The sequence below is a fragment of the Lissotriton vulgaris genome, chromosome 12, assembly GCF_964263255.1.
Source record: "Lissotriton vulgaris chromosome 12, aLisVul1.2, whole genome shotgun sequence".
Lineage (NCBI taxonomy): Eukaryota > Metazoa > Chordata > Amphibia > Caudata > Salamandridae > Lissotriton > Lissotriton vulgaris.
Window position 1 is genome coordinate 163,869,512 of NC_141700.1, and position 18,263 is coordinate 163,887,774.

At 46.7% G+C, this 18,263-nt stretch overlaps 1 protein-coding gene across 2 annotated transcripts in view; it reads right to left on the reverse strand.

The window, feature by feature from the left end:
* AMFR (autocrine motility factor receptor) overlaps positions 1-18,263 on the reverse strand; it is a 400,143-nt gene that overhangs the window by 41,447 nt on the left and 340,433 nt on the right. Inside the window, exons 11-12 of one of the 2 annotated variants that reach the window (XM_086947688.1) lie at positions 10,445-10,579; positions 688-771 (exon numbers count right to left, since the gene is read on the reverse strand). In XM_086947688.1, the coding sequence (XP_086803814.1) occupies positions 688-771; positions 10,445-10,579 (219 nt within the window). The remainder of the gene's footprint in view (positions 1-687; positions 772-10,444; positions 10,580-18,263) is intronic. The other variant, XM_086947689.1, reaches the window with a different exon arrangement.

An 18,263-nucleotide genomic window follows, 5' to 3' on the forward strand; every position in this document is an offset into this window, starting at 1 on the left:
GTTGTTGTTCACATAAATGTCCTTTGAAACAGGTTATAACATTTCCTAAACATCTTCAAATGTATATCTCTCTCCATAACATTGTTTATTAGTCATAGGCCAACTCATAATTACTGAAGATCTTTTTTATACCCCATGCTTGCTATACCTTAAGTGCCCGATTTATTTCAGATTATGCTAGACTTATGCGGCCACCTCTCAGACCCCTCTCCCAAATTTTCAAAATCCCATCTATTTTTTCCACACTGTGGCAGATCTACATTTCATCTAGCTAATAGACATGCCTTACCCTTCACACCATCTTTGTGTTGACAGGAATAAGGCACCTGTGTGTTAGCAATCATTTTGGTATACAAATGTTCACCTTCTTTTCCTCAGAAAGGGCCATTTATCAGGAGTGTCTGTGTGTTGCCGAATGTCGTAACAAAAAGTAGAACCTTAGTGTGACATTCATATATTTAGTGTGTATATTCCTCAGTAAACCTGAATAAAATTAGCATAAGCATTCATTTTAATCTCTTCAAATCATAAAGTAAAATAAATAACTGCAAAACAAATCAATACTTAAATAATTCAAATACAGCATAATGTCTGCCAAATTACCATTACGGATCATAAAAAGCAAGTGAGTCTGTGAGGGTTGAAAACATTTTTTCCGTTTAAATACCATATTTTGTGTAGATTTACCTGGCCTTCTGCATCAGCATCCCACTGATCCATGGATGAGGTTTCCACTGGAGTGTTTATTGCAGGTCTGACGCCATCTTGACGCTAGAAAGGAAGAAATTAACAAGATACTTACCAATAAATATTTTTCCACAGATACAACTTCTCCTGCGTCACCTAAGCCTGCAACCAAAGGAGGCATTATCCCCTTTCTACTACAAGATACAACAATCAAAACTGATAACAGTGATACTGAGAGGTTACTGAAAAGCAAGCAAGTTTTAATACAGAGGTCCAAAAATGATGTAGGGTGGTCCAGTTCAATCATAAAGATCAATAATAATGCTGGATTTTGTTTGGAATGCTTTTGAGAAATAGATTATTAAACGAAATCTGGTCTGATAAATTTGAAAGGTTGACAGTCTTCTATATGGACTGAACAGAATCAACTGTAGTACATGGTGAATACTTTGAAACTTACAAGTTTTGCTACTCATTTACAGAAGAGAACACAAGGTTGTGCAAATAAGAGGGAATTGAGTACTCAGAATAAAGAGAAGCCACAGAGTTTTGAAGAAGACTCATATTTGTCTAGCGAGCACAGTGTTCAGCTTATCGAGCTAGGCAGTGACTTTGTTTATGATGTCTTTAAATTAAGATGTGGTAATTGGGAAAAACGACTGGCAGGATAGATTCCGAGGACGGGATTGATGTTGGTGAATATGAGCTTCACTGGACTTTAGAACTGGTAATATGGGGTATTTTGCAGTAGTACAGTCAGAACTCCTTTCATAGGGCCATGTGGAATGCAGTGGTTAATGGGCCCAACCATGGGTGTTGAGGTCTATAACTCATGATGTCTCAGGGCCCAACCCCCTATGGATCCTGAGCAACTGGCCAAGTACCCCTTCTGCACTTGACTCTGTGGTAGCTGTGATCCAGCAGTAAAAGCTCACTCATGGGGGGATAGAGAGATGTAGAAACAGGTCAGTGAACATGTATTATAAACATGAACAATAAATCAATGGGCAGTCAAATACTTGCTTTTTAAAAAAAAGTACTATATTATATCTAACTATACACATGCAAAGGAATACAACATTTAAAAGCAACACCATGATGTCCTTAAGGTAGAGGCTTTAAAAGTAGTCTAGCAAATCCCGGTCCCACCCTCCTTCATGTAATGTGTTCAGGGTTATACCCCATTCACTAATGGCTGCATCCAGGGAATGCTTACTATTGGGTCGTACTCTAGAGTTAATCTTTGACCCTTTAGATTTTAGTCAAGAGTCAATGAAGCCGCAGCACCATTAGCAGCAATTCCCCAGAGGCCACTATCGGCCCAATTTACTACTTAGCCCGTCTCCCAGCACAAGAGAGTTCAGTGATGCAGCAGATACCCTCAGTGTGAGCACCAGCGAGTCCTGCTCTGCGAAGTCTGGCTGCCTGCAGCAGTACACAGTGGCGCGGGCTCTCTCTCCTGTCGAATTCTCTCAGTTGTCGGAACTGCTCACAGCTTGCAAAGATGCTGCAAGGCTTTACCCAGCCTTTTAATCCTTTTTCAGCTCCCGACTGGAACCGACGGAGTGCGACGTCATACTCTGCAGTCCTCAGTGGTGAGTCAGGGGCAGGTCCAGCGCAGTGCAGGTTCAAACCACCAAATGTAGCCTCAGTCTTTGGCAATATTGGTAATGGAAATCCCTCCTGGCATATGGGGTTTGACGAGGTATGTGATAATACAGATGCAGGCTCATCCAGCAGAAGTGCGCCTACCCAGATAATTGAAAGTCTCAGCATTTCTCAAAGCAGCAAATTTACAAGTGGCCCCCTCTGGCATACGGGCCCACTGTAGTGCAGTAGTACGGGCTCACAAAGACACGCACAGCGCTCAATACATGGTGGCCCTCTCCAGGCATATGGGGGTGGCAGAGAAACACTGCACACAAGCAACGTCCCAATCAGTGACAGTGGTATTCTCACACCTCACAAAAAGGAGTCCTCACAGAAGGGCTCCCCACCGGCCTCACTCTCTCCAACGCTATTCTTTTTCTCACAGGCACACTGGTGTTGGCATGCAGGCAGGCTCTGGTTCTCCAGAGCAGGTAGTCTTTGTTTCCTTGGCTGATGTCCTCTCATCCAGCAGGGAGCATGCCTTTCAACCCAGTTCTAATCACAGGCAGAAGCCTTGCAGACCTTCCCCTTCTCACATAGCCCGCATGGCTGCTTGGCAGATGCCACAATTTGGGTTCTCAACCTACCCTTCTTATAGTCCATTTCCAGATACCAAAATGTGATTTAAGGTCCGTCTGAGTGTTTTAAGTTTTATGTTGAGGTTCTGATTCTTTTTCGTCCTTCCTCCAAAAAGACTGTCTGTCACAGCAGGAAAGACTGTAGCGGATTGTCGCACAACACAACTCATGGGACTGACCAGAGTTCACACCTGGATGTCAGCCACAGTGATATGTTCATCAAAAGGTTAATCCCAGAACCTGAGCCTTACTCTTTACGATTCCGTTATTAGCCCTATCGTGTTTCCTGAGATGTGTCCAGTCCCCTTCCTGGTGATCTATCACTGAAGAGCAGACCTTTGACTTGCAAAGGGAGTCTCATCTTTTTCTCCTTCAGCGTGTGCACCAGTCATCTCTCAGAATGCAGCAAAACACAAATCTGTATGGGTGATTCCTTTCCTCCATGTCTTCAATAGGCAGGACTGCGTTTCCCATAATGGAACCCAGGGTCCTCCATATAACTTACCATTGCAGGTACACTTACTCAGTGCACATTCACAGAACACTTGCTGTCCAGCACTATTACCTTCATGCATTGTACCTCTACATGTACACATGCACTCAGCACTCACACTCAATCTGCGTGCACTGTTCAGCACTGAAGATCTTCTATTATTTAACCAGGGTGTGGTATTTACAACTACGGGTACAGCCAGTACACACACGGACCATGTGCGCGATATAGATCACTTCATCCTTCATGTATTGTACTTCCAGCAGGCACACATACACCCAGCACATGCTTTCATTGCGCATGCATCGCACAGCACTACATCTCTCATATAATGTATTCCTCACAGGCATACATACACCCAAGCACATGCACAAACCTCACACGCATGGTACAATGCTGCTCTATCCCTGTACTGTACCCTTCTCATGCACACACATACCCAGCACAGAGTCACTACTGTTGTGCTATGAGCACTACACATCCACCTGATGAAGGCCAAGGGGTGAGTTAAGCACACAGCAGTGGAACTGTTTAAATGTTGAGTGAGCCGGTAGTTCTCACTCCAGTGACACAGGGTATAAAGGTCCTGTTCACTACTCCGGATCACTACACGGTATGCTACCACCACAGGGCTTGTGCTGCTTAACTTCTAGCGAAGGTGGTAGCCTTTCACTACTATGAGGGTAGCGTTTTGGGCACCCATCTCAGTCCATCAGGACTGCAATCAGTGAGACAGGCCTACGTCATGGAGCACACGCATGATCCATATTAGACACTGACAAAAAATATCAGGGATCCAGACAACCATATAGTTGGACACTCAGGACATAAGTACCTGTCTCTTACCATGCAGATTACTTTTTAGTCCTAAGAAGTATGATCTTCTAAAAAGAAAATTGTTTTAATATTTTATGCAAGCAACAGAGTAATATGATCTCCTAAAGACTACGGCCATCTTGGTTTTGTTTGTGCATCACTCCTGCTTAATGTTCTACTTCTCCTAGATCATAAAATCCATCAATTTTTAGACCTAGGATATGGACCATCAGACTCAGGTCGGGCTCATTATACTTTTCCCTTAGGTTAGGGATGGGTAATTGCGAACAGGTTTTAGAGGCGCTGAGGTATGTCATCTAGCTGCTAAATTAACCAATGTCATTTTTTATGTATGTAGTATTTATTTTGCCCAAACCTAGCCAAAAGGATGCAGAGCAGTGCATTAACATGGAGGGGAGAGGAGTTGGCCTAACGGCTAGGGAGGTCGACCTTGAATCTGGGGCACTGGGTTCGAGTCTCGGCAATGACGCTGAACATTCTGTGATTCTGGGCAAATCACTTAATCTCCCCGTGCCTAACAAAAATGATTGTGTCCTCATGTAACGCAACTGGTGCTATGTAAAGCGCTCTGATACCCGATTAGGGTCACGTTTGACCTATATAAAACTCGGTAAAATAAAATAAATACAAATGGAGACGCTAGACAAGAGAACCTTCAGCATTTTTCATTATTTAGTCCTATGTGTCGGGACATTAGGTGACAAGTGCCTCAGTGTTAAAGACATTTCAAAGACAAAAGGTGCCATTACGATGAGATCCAATAGCACCATTTCTTTCACGCAAACCTACCAATGCAACAGGGGGACACAGCAAACAACCTTCTTCCTCAGCCAATTTTTGATACAGAGATTGGATCCTGCTCTACAGAGAAGGGCAGCCTTTACTGTGGATGACCAGATGTGCTTTCACAGAATATTCGGCAAAAGTTAAATGGAAATTCCCTCTCCCTCCTCCCTCCTCCTAGAGAATGGGACACACAACTATTATGCGACTGTCCGGAAGACAATTTATGACCTGACCTTAATCATCTTTCTTGGATGTTTGCCCACTGAGAGGAGGGACAATTGCAGACATGAGCATACATAGTGGCTGAAAATCCAATAAAGATAAACATACCAGAGGAGTAAGGTCTAGAAGTATTCACCAGACTGCCACAAAAACGTTTCATTGTTTAGCTGACACCAAAAGATCACAAGTAAAGCAAATGAACAACAAAAAACATTTTTTGAAGCAAAATATTGATACGGTGCAAGCTAAGAATTCAGGGACCCTTGTTCCATGCAACAGAGAAACAAAAGGAGGACTATCACTGCACCGAGGAAATGTGGAGTAGTGTGCCTGGTAAGAGTGCACGTTGTTTTCTATTGAGGCTTTTGCATTCTGCTGATTTTTATTTCCTTTTCACTATTTAAGGAGCAATTCAAAAAAGGACTAAACAAACGAGTTTCATAATTGGCAACTGTTTTAATTTGAAATGCTTTAAGGAAAATTAAAATGTCAAAACAAGGTATCTGAAAAGTTGTCCGAGAAGCAAAGGCACATACCTTCTAGAGCCCAAGAATCACAATAAAGACGGACAGTGCCTTGGTTCACAGCCCCAATCAACACATCCCTCTCCACCCATAGTAAGATAACCGCTGGACCAATAACTAAACCCTCTACATAATGAAAAGGGGCATAAAGTGGTTTCCCCAGCCTTGGTAAGTATAGTGTTGGGCCTATACTGAATGGATCCAACAAACAAGGTGTGGTGCCCTGCAAAGAGTTTAAAATGAATTATTATGTTGACATTGACAACTGTTTAAGATATGACATACTCTTTTAAAAACTAATAGCAATTAACATACTTTCACTGCTGTTCAGCCAAATGAATGAATCAAGTCTACAACCACCCGAATTATGAGTAAAGCTAACAAGCTTGTGGACAGTACCGTTTCTATTTTCTGTGAATATTAGGATCATATGAAGCAGCCATATTGCTAGAAGACTACTGCAGCAAACTTGTAGCAGAACAATGTTCATGAGAGAGACAAAAATTAACCCTCCGCAACATCAGAGTTATTTCACCATTTGGCATGAGAATGTGATAAATATTTTATTGAATCACAAAACAGGTATGATGTATTGGCTTAAATGTATGATCCTTGGCAACTGTATTAAGTTTAGCAAGTTTTGGTTTACTTGTGTACATCTTAGGCAGCCACGAAACGCTGCCAGATGACTTGCTGCTCTTTCTACAGGAAAGTGCAATCCCATAAACCTCTTCTTCAGTGAAAAAGTACTTTATATACACAACAGCACATCACCAAGCCTCCATCATTTCTTACACCGCCCACTTCCTGCAGAATCCTACAATGGTCATCCTTTAAAACTACCACCTGAATATCTCGCCAAAATACTCAACTCCCTCGAAGCCACTCTTATGATATCCTAACCTCATCCATCACCAAACTCGCTCTAGAGACGCTCTCTGGTCCCTACTCCCCATTGTCAATGCCTACCTAACTCATGGCATCTTCCAATAAGCTCTGTAGACAGGCCACACACTTCCACTCCTAATGAAACCTACACTAGACCTTATTGACCTCACTAGTTACAGGCCCATCACTCACCTTACATTCATCTACAATATCAATGAAAAAGTAGTTTATGTTCACTCAAAGATCACATTAAGAAGAACAACCTCCACCATAACTACCAGTCTGACTTCAGCTAATACTGCAACACAGAGTGCTATTTTACATAACAGACGATGTCCTCCTGACAACAGATGAAGACTCCCATCTCTCCTGATACTGCTGGACATCTCAGCTGCCTTGATCACAGTCTACCATCCCACCATCAGAGGCACCCTAGAGATGGAAAACTCAAATCGGATTTGCCAGTACTGAACAAATTGATAGAGAGGCTTAACCCTAACATCCTCCTTCTGATACCTATTCCAGATTCCTTTTCTAGGTTATAAATAGGGGATATCATTTTTGGTAATTGGAGCCTCACTCACATACTAGTCAAGTGACATACGTCATTATTGTGTCCTCACCCAGTGAGATAATACACACTGGATGGGCTCTACCAGACTCATGGAGGGAGCACTGAGATACCATTGGGATCAACCCTACAGTCTATAATGGCAACTACTGTGTATGCTCGGCGTACCACATTCTTCTGGCCCAGTCCAGAATAGTCAAGATGACTTGGTTCTGGTCCTTCGTTATTATTTTCATTGTCTGAGGCAGGAGAGACAGCGGGGGGGGGGTGAACATGTACATCAGTCCTTCACTCCATCGAATAGTAAATGAGCTCCTTGAGATTACCTTGGAGGAAACGTCAGTGTGCAAAACTGCTGACACTGTGCTCTCCACTGACTGAAGACACCCTGAAGCACCTCAAAGAACAGATCCTACTCATGGTCTTCCACACGATGCCTGAACTGTTGGTCTTCTCCGTCATTCAGAATCCAGCTAGGTGATCGGCAACTAGAAAGATACTGTTGCACTAGTCATTTCCAGAGGTGTAGAGCCTTCTGGCACAGGGTCCAGGACCCCATTCCTCCCTGCTTGTTGCAGTACCACATGGTGGTAGTGTGGTCCGTGAGAACCTGCACCAGCTTCCCACTGATGGACAGCAAGAAGGCTAAATGGCCAAGCACATCACCTGCAGATCCAGCAGGTTGATATGAAGTATTTTGTTTCAACACTAATAACCTCTGATCTCAACCTTCCCTAACTGCTCCTCACCGCCCTACACCGATCCCACCCATGAAACTCCGGCATCAACATGCGCTTTGGGTGAGGGAAAGATTTTGGCCTGCTGCAAGTCATACTGGTATCTGTCAGCCACCACTGCGAATCCTGAGGCTTGCCCTCTGGGATCAGCAGGATGTCGCAGAGGAGGTACTGTTGAGTCCACGAGGACGCAAGGTTCCACTGCCTGAGCCCTCATGTGCCATATGCAGTGTGGGATGACTAGGACGCACGGTGCTGGGGGATCAAGAAGCTTTAGAACCACCATCATCATCACCAAGAACAAGAACTGATCCTGAAACATAGGGATCATAATCTGAATAGCCAGGATTCGCTATAGTGGGGTAAAAGCCTCTAACACCCTTGTGTCCAGTACTGTGCCAATGAACTGAATACTCTGATGAGTTCAGGTGTGACTTTGGCTCATTAATGGAGAACCCTAAAGTTGAAAGTCATTTTGAGGTGGTGAACAGCCGACTGTTGAGAGACTGCTTTTGGCAGCCAGTTGTCAAATTATGGAAAATACATGCACTTCTAACCTCCAAAGATGGGCAGGAACCACTGCAATAACATCTGTGAACACACAAGACGTTGAAGGTACAGCCACAGGGGAGCACGGAAAACGCTTTTGATGCTCCTTAAATCAAAGATGATGGCGGTGAGACTGTTGGACGGGTATATGAAAATGTGCATTCTGTAAGTCCAGAGCAGATAGAATCTGAGCCAGTGTTAGCATCCCAAATTTGTCCTTCTGCATTCAATTGCGAAGTTTCAAGTTAGACCTTTTTCTGGACAAAGACGAATTGTGAACAGTATCCCTTTTCAAAGTCTGGTACCTATTCAATGGCACTCTTATAGAGTAACAAATACACCTCCTGCAACAGGATCATCAAGTGCTCCTCCAAAATGCATTCTGGAGTGTGAGTTAGATGGGGAACTGGGAGATAGATGGAAGATAAAAAAAGAGTAGGGTGTATGGGGTGGGTGTGGGCAGACACACATGGAAGGACATTGCATAGCTCTCTTGAACGATTGCCAAGACCCACTTGTCTGACGTAATGGATCTCCAGCTAGGGAGAAAATGTTGAATACTGTCCTCGCAAGGCTTGGCAGGAGTTGCGATGAACAGCTAAAGCAGCCTAGTAACCACTGCAGCTGCTAATTAGTCTAGGAGCTGGAGTTTCTTTATCAGAGAGATAGAGAAAATCAGTCATTATTGTGAATATAGATTTTCAGTCTCATCAGCATGCAAACCAGTTTGGAAATTGTATATGAGACAATTGTTACGGATATATTCTTCTAGTTGGCTTGCTAACATCTTTAAAGAATCTTTGAGAGGATGGTGAAACCTATGTTGTACTTGCACTTTCTTTTCTAGCACTTGCAGGTCTTTTGTTTGATCAATATAACCTATTTTAAGGAAATCTCAGAAAGAACTCTGTTTAAAGAAGGAGTTGACGATTTGCAGCCAGAAAGGGACGAAGGCATTAGAGTGCTCTTTGTAAAATTCAACAACTATGCATGAATGTCAAGTGCCCTTACATCAAACTGAAGGGTATTCTTTCCAACAATTCAATTAATATTGGGTTCATGTAATATAATACAGACCTTGGGAGAGGGGGGAGAGGGAGAGAAAGAGAGGGAGAGGGGGAGAGAGGGAGAGAGGGAGAGAGAGAGAGAGAGAGAGGGGGGGGGGGAGAGAGAGAGGGGGGGAGAGAGAGAGGGGGGGAGAGAGAGAGGGGGGAGAGAGAGAGGGGGGAGAGAGAGAGGGGGGAGAGAGAGAGGGGGGGAGAGGAAGAGAAGGAGAGGGGGAGAGGGAGAGAGAGGGAGAGAGAGGGAGAGGTAGAGGGGGGAAAGGGGGGAGAGGGGGGAGAGGGGTAGAGGGAGGGGGAGAGGGATTGAGAGAGAGAGAGGGGAGGGTGGGAGGGAGAGAGAGGGAGGGGGGAGGGAGGGGGGGAAGAAGGAGAGAGAGAGGGAGAAGGAGCAAAACAAATGCTCCCTTAAACTGTTCCAGATCCCATTCATAGGCAGAATTATTTGGGTTTAGGAATACTCTCAATAATGGTCTGATGAAAGAGAGAAGTTCTCTTTCTTAGTTCAACATACAAGATAGCTTGAAAAGGTATTTTAACAGCCATTAATAGAGACATGACACCAGCAAAAGAAAAAATTGTTGAGAAACAAATTCGCTCAAGCAAAAGGACAATAGGGACTTTATTGTAAGTGAAGCAAGCGTTCCAGCTCCCCAAAAATAAAATTAAAACATTTTTGCTTAAGAACGGTGGCTGGTATAAAAAAACAGGAGCAGTCTACCATCCTATTTCAAAGTACACACTGAGCAGACAAATTTGACCAAAGATAAGTCAATATTGTGTGAAAAGAAACAAAGGAGTGTCACTCTTTGAAAAATTTCAGCCAAGACATCAATAGAGAGATCGAAAGAGAAAACTGACCTGTGCAGGAAAAGGTACCTGAATGCGTCCCTCTAAGATGTTGTCTGTTGTTATTTCTACAGAACGTGTCAATTGCAGATCCAACAGAACTAAGTGGTACGGAACTTGAGGGAACATATCTTGAATCTGATGAGCCTGAAATTACAATATTTGTTAAAATGACCAATTGCCTGAATGCATGCTATACCACATACTGAATGAATATGTTCTCCATTTGCTATCCAGATGTGTTAATTAAGGCGTCGAAACCTACTTTGAGACCTTTCTCATACTTCTGGTATCATGGAAGTACAGAGATTCAAATCATAATTGAAAGCAAAATCTAACTGTCTGCCTGTGCAACTGGTAAAACAAACTTACAACCAAATTACCCTACGGACCTAGTCAATGTTTCAAAACAAATAACTTCACTGAAAAGTAGTGTACATAACCTCAAGGTTTACATATTTTAATGTGATGTGTGGTGACTGTTGCACTGTTTTACTTACAGAATGAAGAAAAGTAGCTCATCTTTGCTCAACATACTTGTAAATAAACACTGGAATTCAAAACGCGTCCAACATGGGATCAGTAGCGCCAGAACCATGCAATATTTTGAAGATACACACAGCTAAATCTTGCTAAGTCCAGCCTACAAGTCTCAAGCCTTTGACCCCCCTAATCAACAGCAATAAACAGATGTATAATGGTTGCTAATAGCAGTGTCCATTAATAATTTTTTTATAGCATTCAAAATATTGGTTGTGGATGCAGGTGAAAGGTGATATCTGAACACCAGAGCCGTAGCCAAATATGGCCAGACTGAGCAAAGCATCACCTAAGTATCCTTTAATGCCTATTAGAACATTGGAATGTTGGGAGCTTCATTGAAAACAATGGAGTGCTCTGGGCTTATAGCACAAGTTACTTACCTTCGGTAACAATATATCTGTAAGAAACAGTAGTTAGTATTAGATTCCTTACCTTAGAATATCCCCAGGCATCAGACTGGATCCGGAAACATTTGCGTAGCAGTACCCTTGCGCGTCAGTAGGCATCGTCTGCGGCTCCGCATCGGTCGGCGGCGCCGGGATGACGTCGCCGGAGTACTTAGACGCCGCCCTCGCGCGCTGACGTCAGTTCTTATACAAAGCTTTTCCGCGCCAGAAACGCAGAGCCATGATAAAAACCAACACTAGTGCCATGAAACTAGGGCCCTGAAAGGGGATGACCTTAACCCTAGATATCGGTTCGCAGAACGGGGAGGATGGGTGGGGCAGTAAGGAATCTAATACTAACTACTGTTTCTTACAGATATATCGTTACCGAAGGTAAGTAACTTGTGCATCTGAAAGAAACAGGTTAGTATTAGATTCCTTACCTCAGAATAGATACCCCAGCAATACCAACCACGGTGGTGGGTCTGCGAACCAATTATCACACCGGAGAGTCCTGGAGGACGGAACGGCCAAAGAAGCCATCCCTCCGGAATTGGCTGTCCAGGCAGTAGTGTCTTGCGAACATGTGCAGTGAGGCCCACGTAGCTGCCTGACAGATGTCCTGCAAGGGGACTCCCCGGCCCAGGGCAGTAGTAGCCGCCGTGGCCCGAGTGGAATGGGCCCTCAGCCCAACAGGAGGCTCCTTCTTAGCCAAATAGTAGCATGCCTTGATGCACAACACAACCCACCGAGAGATGGTCCGTTTGTGCACCGCCCGTCCCTTCTTAGCGCCCACGTAACCAACAAAGAGTTGGTCATCCACCCGTAACTGGCGTGTGCGATCCAGATAGTATGAGAGCGCACGTTTTGGGTCCAGACGGTGGAGCCGCTCTTCCTCTTTAGAGGGATGCGGAGGCGGAAAGAAGGAGGGCAAGGTGATGGACTGCCCGATGTGGAAGGCTGTGACTACCTTGGGCAGGAAAGAGGGTCTTGTCTGCAACACAACCTTGTACGGATGGACAGAAAGGAAAGGAGGCTTGGAGGAAAGAGCCTAGAGCTCACTCACTCTCCTGGCAGAGGTGATGGCAACCAGGAAAGCAGTCTTAAGTGTAAGAAGACGGAGAGGACAGTTATGAAGCGGCTCAAAAGGAGCAAACATCAGGTAGGTCAGAACCAGGTTCAAGTCCCACTGGGGCATCACAAAGGAACAGGGGGGAACATATGAGTGATGCCCTTCAAGAACCTATTTACAATCGGGGACTTGAACAAAGAAGGATGATCAGGTAGCCTTAAGAAGGCGGAAAGGGCAGAAAGGGAGCCCTTGAGAGTGCCTAGACCAGAGCCCTGCTGGGCAAGAGAAAGAAGGAAGAGGAGAACCTCAGAAAGGGGGGCAGAGAGTGGATCCACAGCCTTTGCTGTGCACCATGCCACAAATCTGTTCCACCTGCAGGCATATACCGACTTTGTGGAGGGGCGCCTGGCTGCCAGAATCACATCACAAACTTCAGGAGGCAAGTCAAATGGACTCAACTGCGCCACTCAATCTCCAAGCATGGAGGTGGAGACTGGACAGGTTCGGGTGGAGGACCGTCCCCTGCTGCTGCGACAGAAGGTCCTCCTGAAGAGACAGACAAATCGGGGGATCGACAGACATGCTGAGTAGCTCGGGATACCAGTATCTACGTGCCCAGTGCGGAGCCACAAGGATAACTTGGGTCCGGTCGCGTCTGATCTTCAGCACTCTGGGCAGAAGTGGTATAGGCGGAAAGGCGTACAACAGACCGCAGCTCCACTCGAGACGAAAAGCGTCTCCGAGCGAGTGCCGCCTTGGAAATTCCAACGCGCAGAACTGAAGACATTGCGCGTTCTCTTCTGTGGCGAATCGATCTAACCAAGGCTCTCCTCACTGCTGAAAGAGGCCTTGCGCCACGTCAGAGTTCAGACGCCATTCGTGATCCATCATGCACAGACAGCTGAGTTCGTCCGCCTTGGCGTTCAGGGAACCTGCCAGGTGTTGAAACACCAGGGTCACACCCTGATGTTTCAGCCACTGCCAGAGGCGCAGAGCCTCCTGGCATAGGGTCCACGACCCCACCCGCCCTGTTTGTTGCTGTACCACATGGCGGTGGTGTTGTCCGTGAACACCTGCACTACACTCCCCCGGACAGAGGGGAGGAATGCCTTCAGTGCAAGACGGATCGCCCGCAGCTCCAGAAGGTTGATGCGGAGCCGGGACTCCGCTGGAGACCAGAGGCCTCTGATCTCCGCCTCTCCCATGTGGCCCCCCCAGCCCTGGAGGGACGCGTCCGTCACAACTACGTGCTCTGGTTGGGGTAGGGAGAGGGATCTGCCGCTGACCCAATCGCGGTCGTTGAGCCACCACTGCAACTGACTTGCAGTGCCCTCCGAGATCAAGACATGGTCGAACAAGTTGCCCTGATGCTGGGCCCACTGAAACTTCAGGTCCCACTGCAGAGCCCGCATCTGCCACCTGGAGTGATGAACTAGAAGGATGCAGGAGGCCATCAGCCCCAGGAGCAGCAGCGTCAACCTGACCGAGACTCGGGATACCGACTGAAAGTTCAGAATCAGAGCCTGAATATCCCGAACCCGCTGTTCGGGAGGATAAACCCGAAACTGCGCCGAGTCTAGAACCGCTCCGATGATGAGGAGCTTCTGAGAGGGACACAGGTGTGACTTCCGCACGTTGATGGAGAACCCCATCAGGTGCAGGAGGTCGGTCGTAGTCTGGAGGTGGCTGATGACTGTCTGGGGCGAGCCCGCCTTCAACAACCAGTTGTCGAGATAGGGGAAGACTGAAACCCTTAACCTGCGCAGATGAGCTGTGACCACCACCATCACTTTCGTGAACACCCGTGGGGCGTTGGTAAGGCTGAAGGGGAGCACGGTAAACTGAAAGTGCTCGTAGCCTACCATGAACCGCAGGTAACACCGGTGGGCCGGCATGACGGGGATATGAAAATAAGCGTCCTGCAAGTCCAATGCTGCCATCCAGTCTCCCGGGACCAGGGCAGCTAAGACCTGAGCCAGTGTCAGCATCTTGAACTTCTCCTTCCGGAGGAAGCCGTTGACGTTCCGCAGGTCCAAGATAGGGCGTAGGCCCCCTTTGCCCTTCTTGGGTACAAGAAAGTAGTGGGAGTAACAACCACACCCTACTTCTGGCCCAGGAACACGCTCGATGGCCCCCTTGGTCAAGAGGGCCGTAACTTCCTCTTGTAGAAGTTTCAAGTGATCCCCCGACAAGCGGTGGTACTGCGATGGCGTGGCTGGAGGGGACGCCTCGAAGGGGAGGGAGTAGCCCCTTCGGACGATTTGCAGCACCCACCTGTCCGATGTGACAGTGGGCCAGTGGAGGTGGCGATAGCGAACCCTGCCCCCCCACTGGCGTCACATGGGCCTGACTAGGAGGGTTTTGAGGCGGATGCTGCAGGGGCAGGGGTGGACTGGCCTCGCCGTTGTCCCCGACCGCCGCCACGGCGGTTTGCACGTCCGCCACCGTGCTGGATGGTCGTCTGCCACCCGTGGCTGGCAGAACGTGTGGGGGCGCCCCTTCCTTGGCCACAAAAGAAGCGAAAAGCGATGAAGCCTCTTCGACTTCTTGTGCCTCTTACCTGAGGACTTCGAGCCCGAAGACTGGTGACGACTACCGGAGCTATGATGACTCCGACCCCGCGACCGGTCCCTCGACCTCCTCCCGGACCGGGACCTCGAGCGGCGCGGGGCCGACTGCCGGAGCTCGAGTCGCTTGCGAGACCGCTCCCGTCTAGCTTTAGACGTCAGGGCCCAGCAGTAGGAGCAGGACTTGTCGTCGTGGTCGGGGCCCAGACTGTGAAGGCACCGGCGATGGGGGTCGGTAACCGACATCAGTCTGTTTCAGTCGACGCAGGGTTTGAATCCGGGCATCCCTACCGAGCGACTTTGAAAGATGATCAAAAAGGATCGAAAAAGTTAGTCAAAAATTGACTAAGGGTACAACTTTTTCCGGATCTGCGCTTGATGGCGCAGAAAAAAGAACTGACGTCAGCGTGCGAGGGCGGGGTCTAAGTACTCCGTCGACGTCATCTCGGCGCCAACGACGCAGACGTCTGACGAGGAGCCGCAGATGGCGCCTACCGACGCGCAAGGGTACTGCTACGCAAAAGTTTCCGGATCCAGTCTGACGCCTGGGGATATTCTAAGGTAAGGAATCTAATACTAACCTGTTTCTTTCAGATATGGCTGGTATAAGCCTGGAGCTCCAACATTCCAATGTTTCTTTGTTCACAGCTCTGGTTGTGAAGAAAGGCTACAGGGAGCCGGAGGGGATTCCAATCCCCTCACGCTCCCATAAGGCTTTGTTTTTTTTGTTAGAACATTCTGCCCTCTAGTGGCAGAATGTTCTAATAGCCTTATAGCCCTTCATAGCTGGGCTATACCGGCTATTAAAGTCCCTCTCCCTTTTTAAAGGCCCTCGCCCTCGCAAAAGATTAAAGTGAGGTAGAAAGAGAACTGCAACGGCCACAGGTGTCCGGGGACGAATGTGAGCGCATGTGAATCGACAGCACTACATGTCACAAACCGATGTGTACTGGATAAGTAGGGCTACCGATTTTACGATATATATTTTTTTTAACATTTCCGTCTGTATTGATCCATATTTATTTTTTGGCTATCTTATTGGTATTCATCCATATATATTTTGTGTTTTGCGAATTAATCGAGTCATAAAATGGTATATTTCAACATTTATTTAACTGATAAACATGCACTCACACTTTGCTGCCAGCGGCGTTTTAGTAAATTAAGAAGGCAGATACATATCAGCATTATACATATATGTGTTAACATATGCCTGTGTTTAGGGAAATCTCAACCTGTTATTTTATTTTCCCTTGCTGTGCATCTGCTCAGCTGTTGTCCTGGAAATCACAATAAACAGCACAGTTTGTCTTCCACAAGAAGCCCAACTTTCCGTATTTTTTCACTTTTACAAATAAATACAGACAGGAAACACATGGTTTCCTGTCTGTATTTATTGGTAAAAATCTGTATAAAAGGAAAGCTGGGAGCCTTATGGCTTGAGGAATGTGTGGCTGTTGATACACATGCAATGCATAGACTGAAAAGCAGTCCTCGCCAAAAGCGGTGGCTAACCTGTGGGCGCTGCAGTAGATTGAAAAAGTGTGCGGAGTACCTCCTGGCCAACATTGGCCTGTTAGCGGGTTAGCACTTAGCACAAAGTAGTGATTTCTAAAGGTGTGTGATGTGGACAAGTTAGCTGCTTTACATATGTCAGCTATTGGACTATTCCCTAGGAAGGCCAAGGTGGCTTCCTTTTTGATTGGACTGTGCTTTATGAGGGACAGATAGAGTTCTCCTTACTCTAGCATAGCAGACTTGGATGCATTTGACTATCCATCTGGCAACGCATGATTTGTAGAGGGCCTTTCCTTTGTGGGGTTTTGAGAAAGCGACAAATAGTGGCAGAGTCTTTCTGAAAGGCTTTGTCTCATCTATAAAATATATGAGGGCTCGATTGACATCCAGTGTGTGAAGACACCTTTCTTCTACAGGAAGTTCTAGGGATTGATTCAGGGGGAACTGATAAACCACCTAAGGAAGAAATTTAGGGTTGATGCGGAGTACAACTTTGTCCCCATGTACTTGAAAGAAAATGTCTTCTAGGGTGTGTGCCCAGAGCTCAATGACACACCGAAGTGAAGTAATGGCAATCAAAATAGCCACCTTCAAGGAGAGGAACTGAAGGGGGCATGAGCGAAGAGGCTAAAAGTGGGAGGCAGGCAATCAGTGTGGATGATATTGAGGTTCCATGATCAGGCCGGTTCAGTCCAGGGAGGTATTACCCTCTTGAGGCCCTCCGTGAAAGCTCTGATAACTGGAAATTTGAAAAGGGAGATATTCTGTAGATAAGCGGCCACAGCGGCTAGATGGAACCGAATAGAAGTGAATGCCAGCCCGTAGGTTTGTAAAGTAGCAGGTAGCAGTCAATGTCCTGTACTCTAGCTGTGAGCTGATTAATATGTTCTGAGTGACAGTAGTGGGGAAATCGTTTCCATTTGGCTATATAGCACGGGCGGGTAGTGGGTCTACGGGCTTTCTTCAGGATGGCCATGCATTCGGGAGCTAATTTGAGATATTCTAATTCTCAGACTTCGGGAGTCAGATTGGAAAGGGAAGACCACTCGGTCCCCCCGAACGTATGGATGGGTGCCCCGATCCCCCGGGAAACCATTGTGGGCGGGGGGCGTGTCCCGGCTGGTATGCCCGAAGCGGTGTAGCCGGAGCACGCCTCTCCCGCCCAGAAGAGGTTGGCCCAGACACCCGCCTGGAAGTCAGTGCACGGAGGGGCGTACCTGAGGCGGGCCCCCGCCCTCCCGCAGATGGATAAATAGAGCGGGAATCCAACGAAGCTTCCTCTTGTTCCTGTGCTCTGAAGGCTGCACCACTCGTCGCTCGTGAGCCCTCTAGGGAACAAGCTGCACTTTTTTGATCCACCCACCAGCCCCTGGTTGCAAATTTTGTGGAATAAAGTAATTTTCTCGTTGATTATTTGAATGTAAAAAATGGTAGTCAATTTTGCAGCATGAATGTATGCCATTGATTGAATATTTGCTTGTAGGCCTTTTTCTCCTTTGTAGAAACGTAGAGGAATGGATTAAATAAAGTTTGTTTTGTGCTTTAGGGCTTTTTCCCTTTGTAGCAATGTCAATGTTGGTGAATTGTCAAGCTGTTACAGATTTAGGCATAATTTCTTTCCTTAGTAGGTAAAACAACTGTCGTATTTATTTCGGTCGGGCGGTAAGGTCATGATTGGTGAGCAGTGATTTCAAGGTCCCTAGGGGGGGGCGCTACCCATTATGGATGGGAGCGTCCGGGGGTAG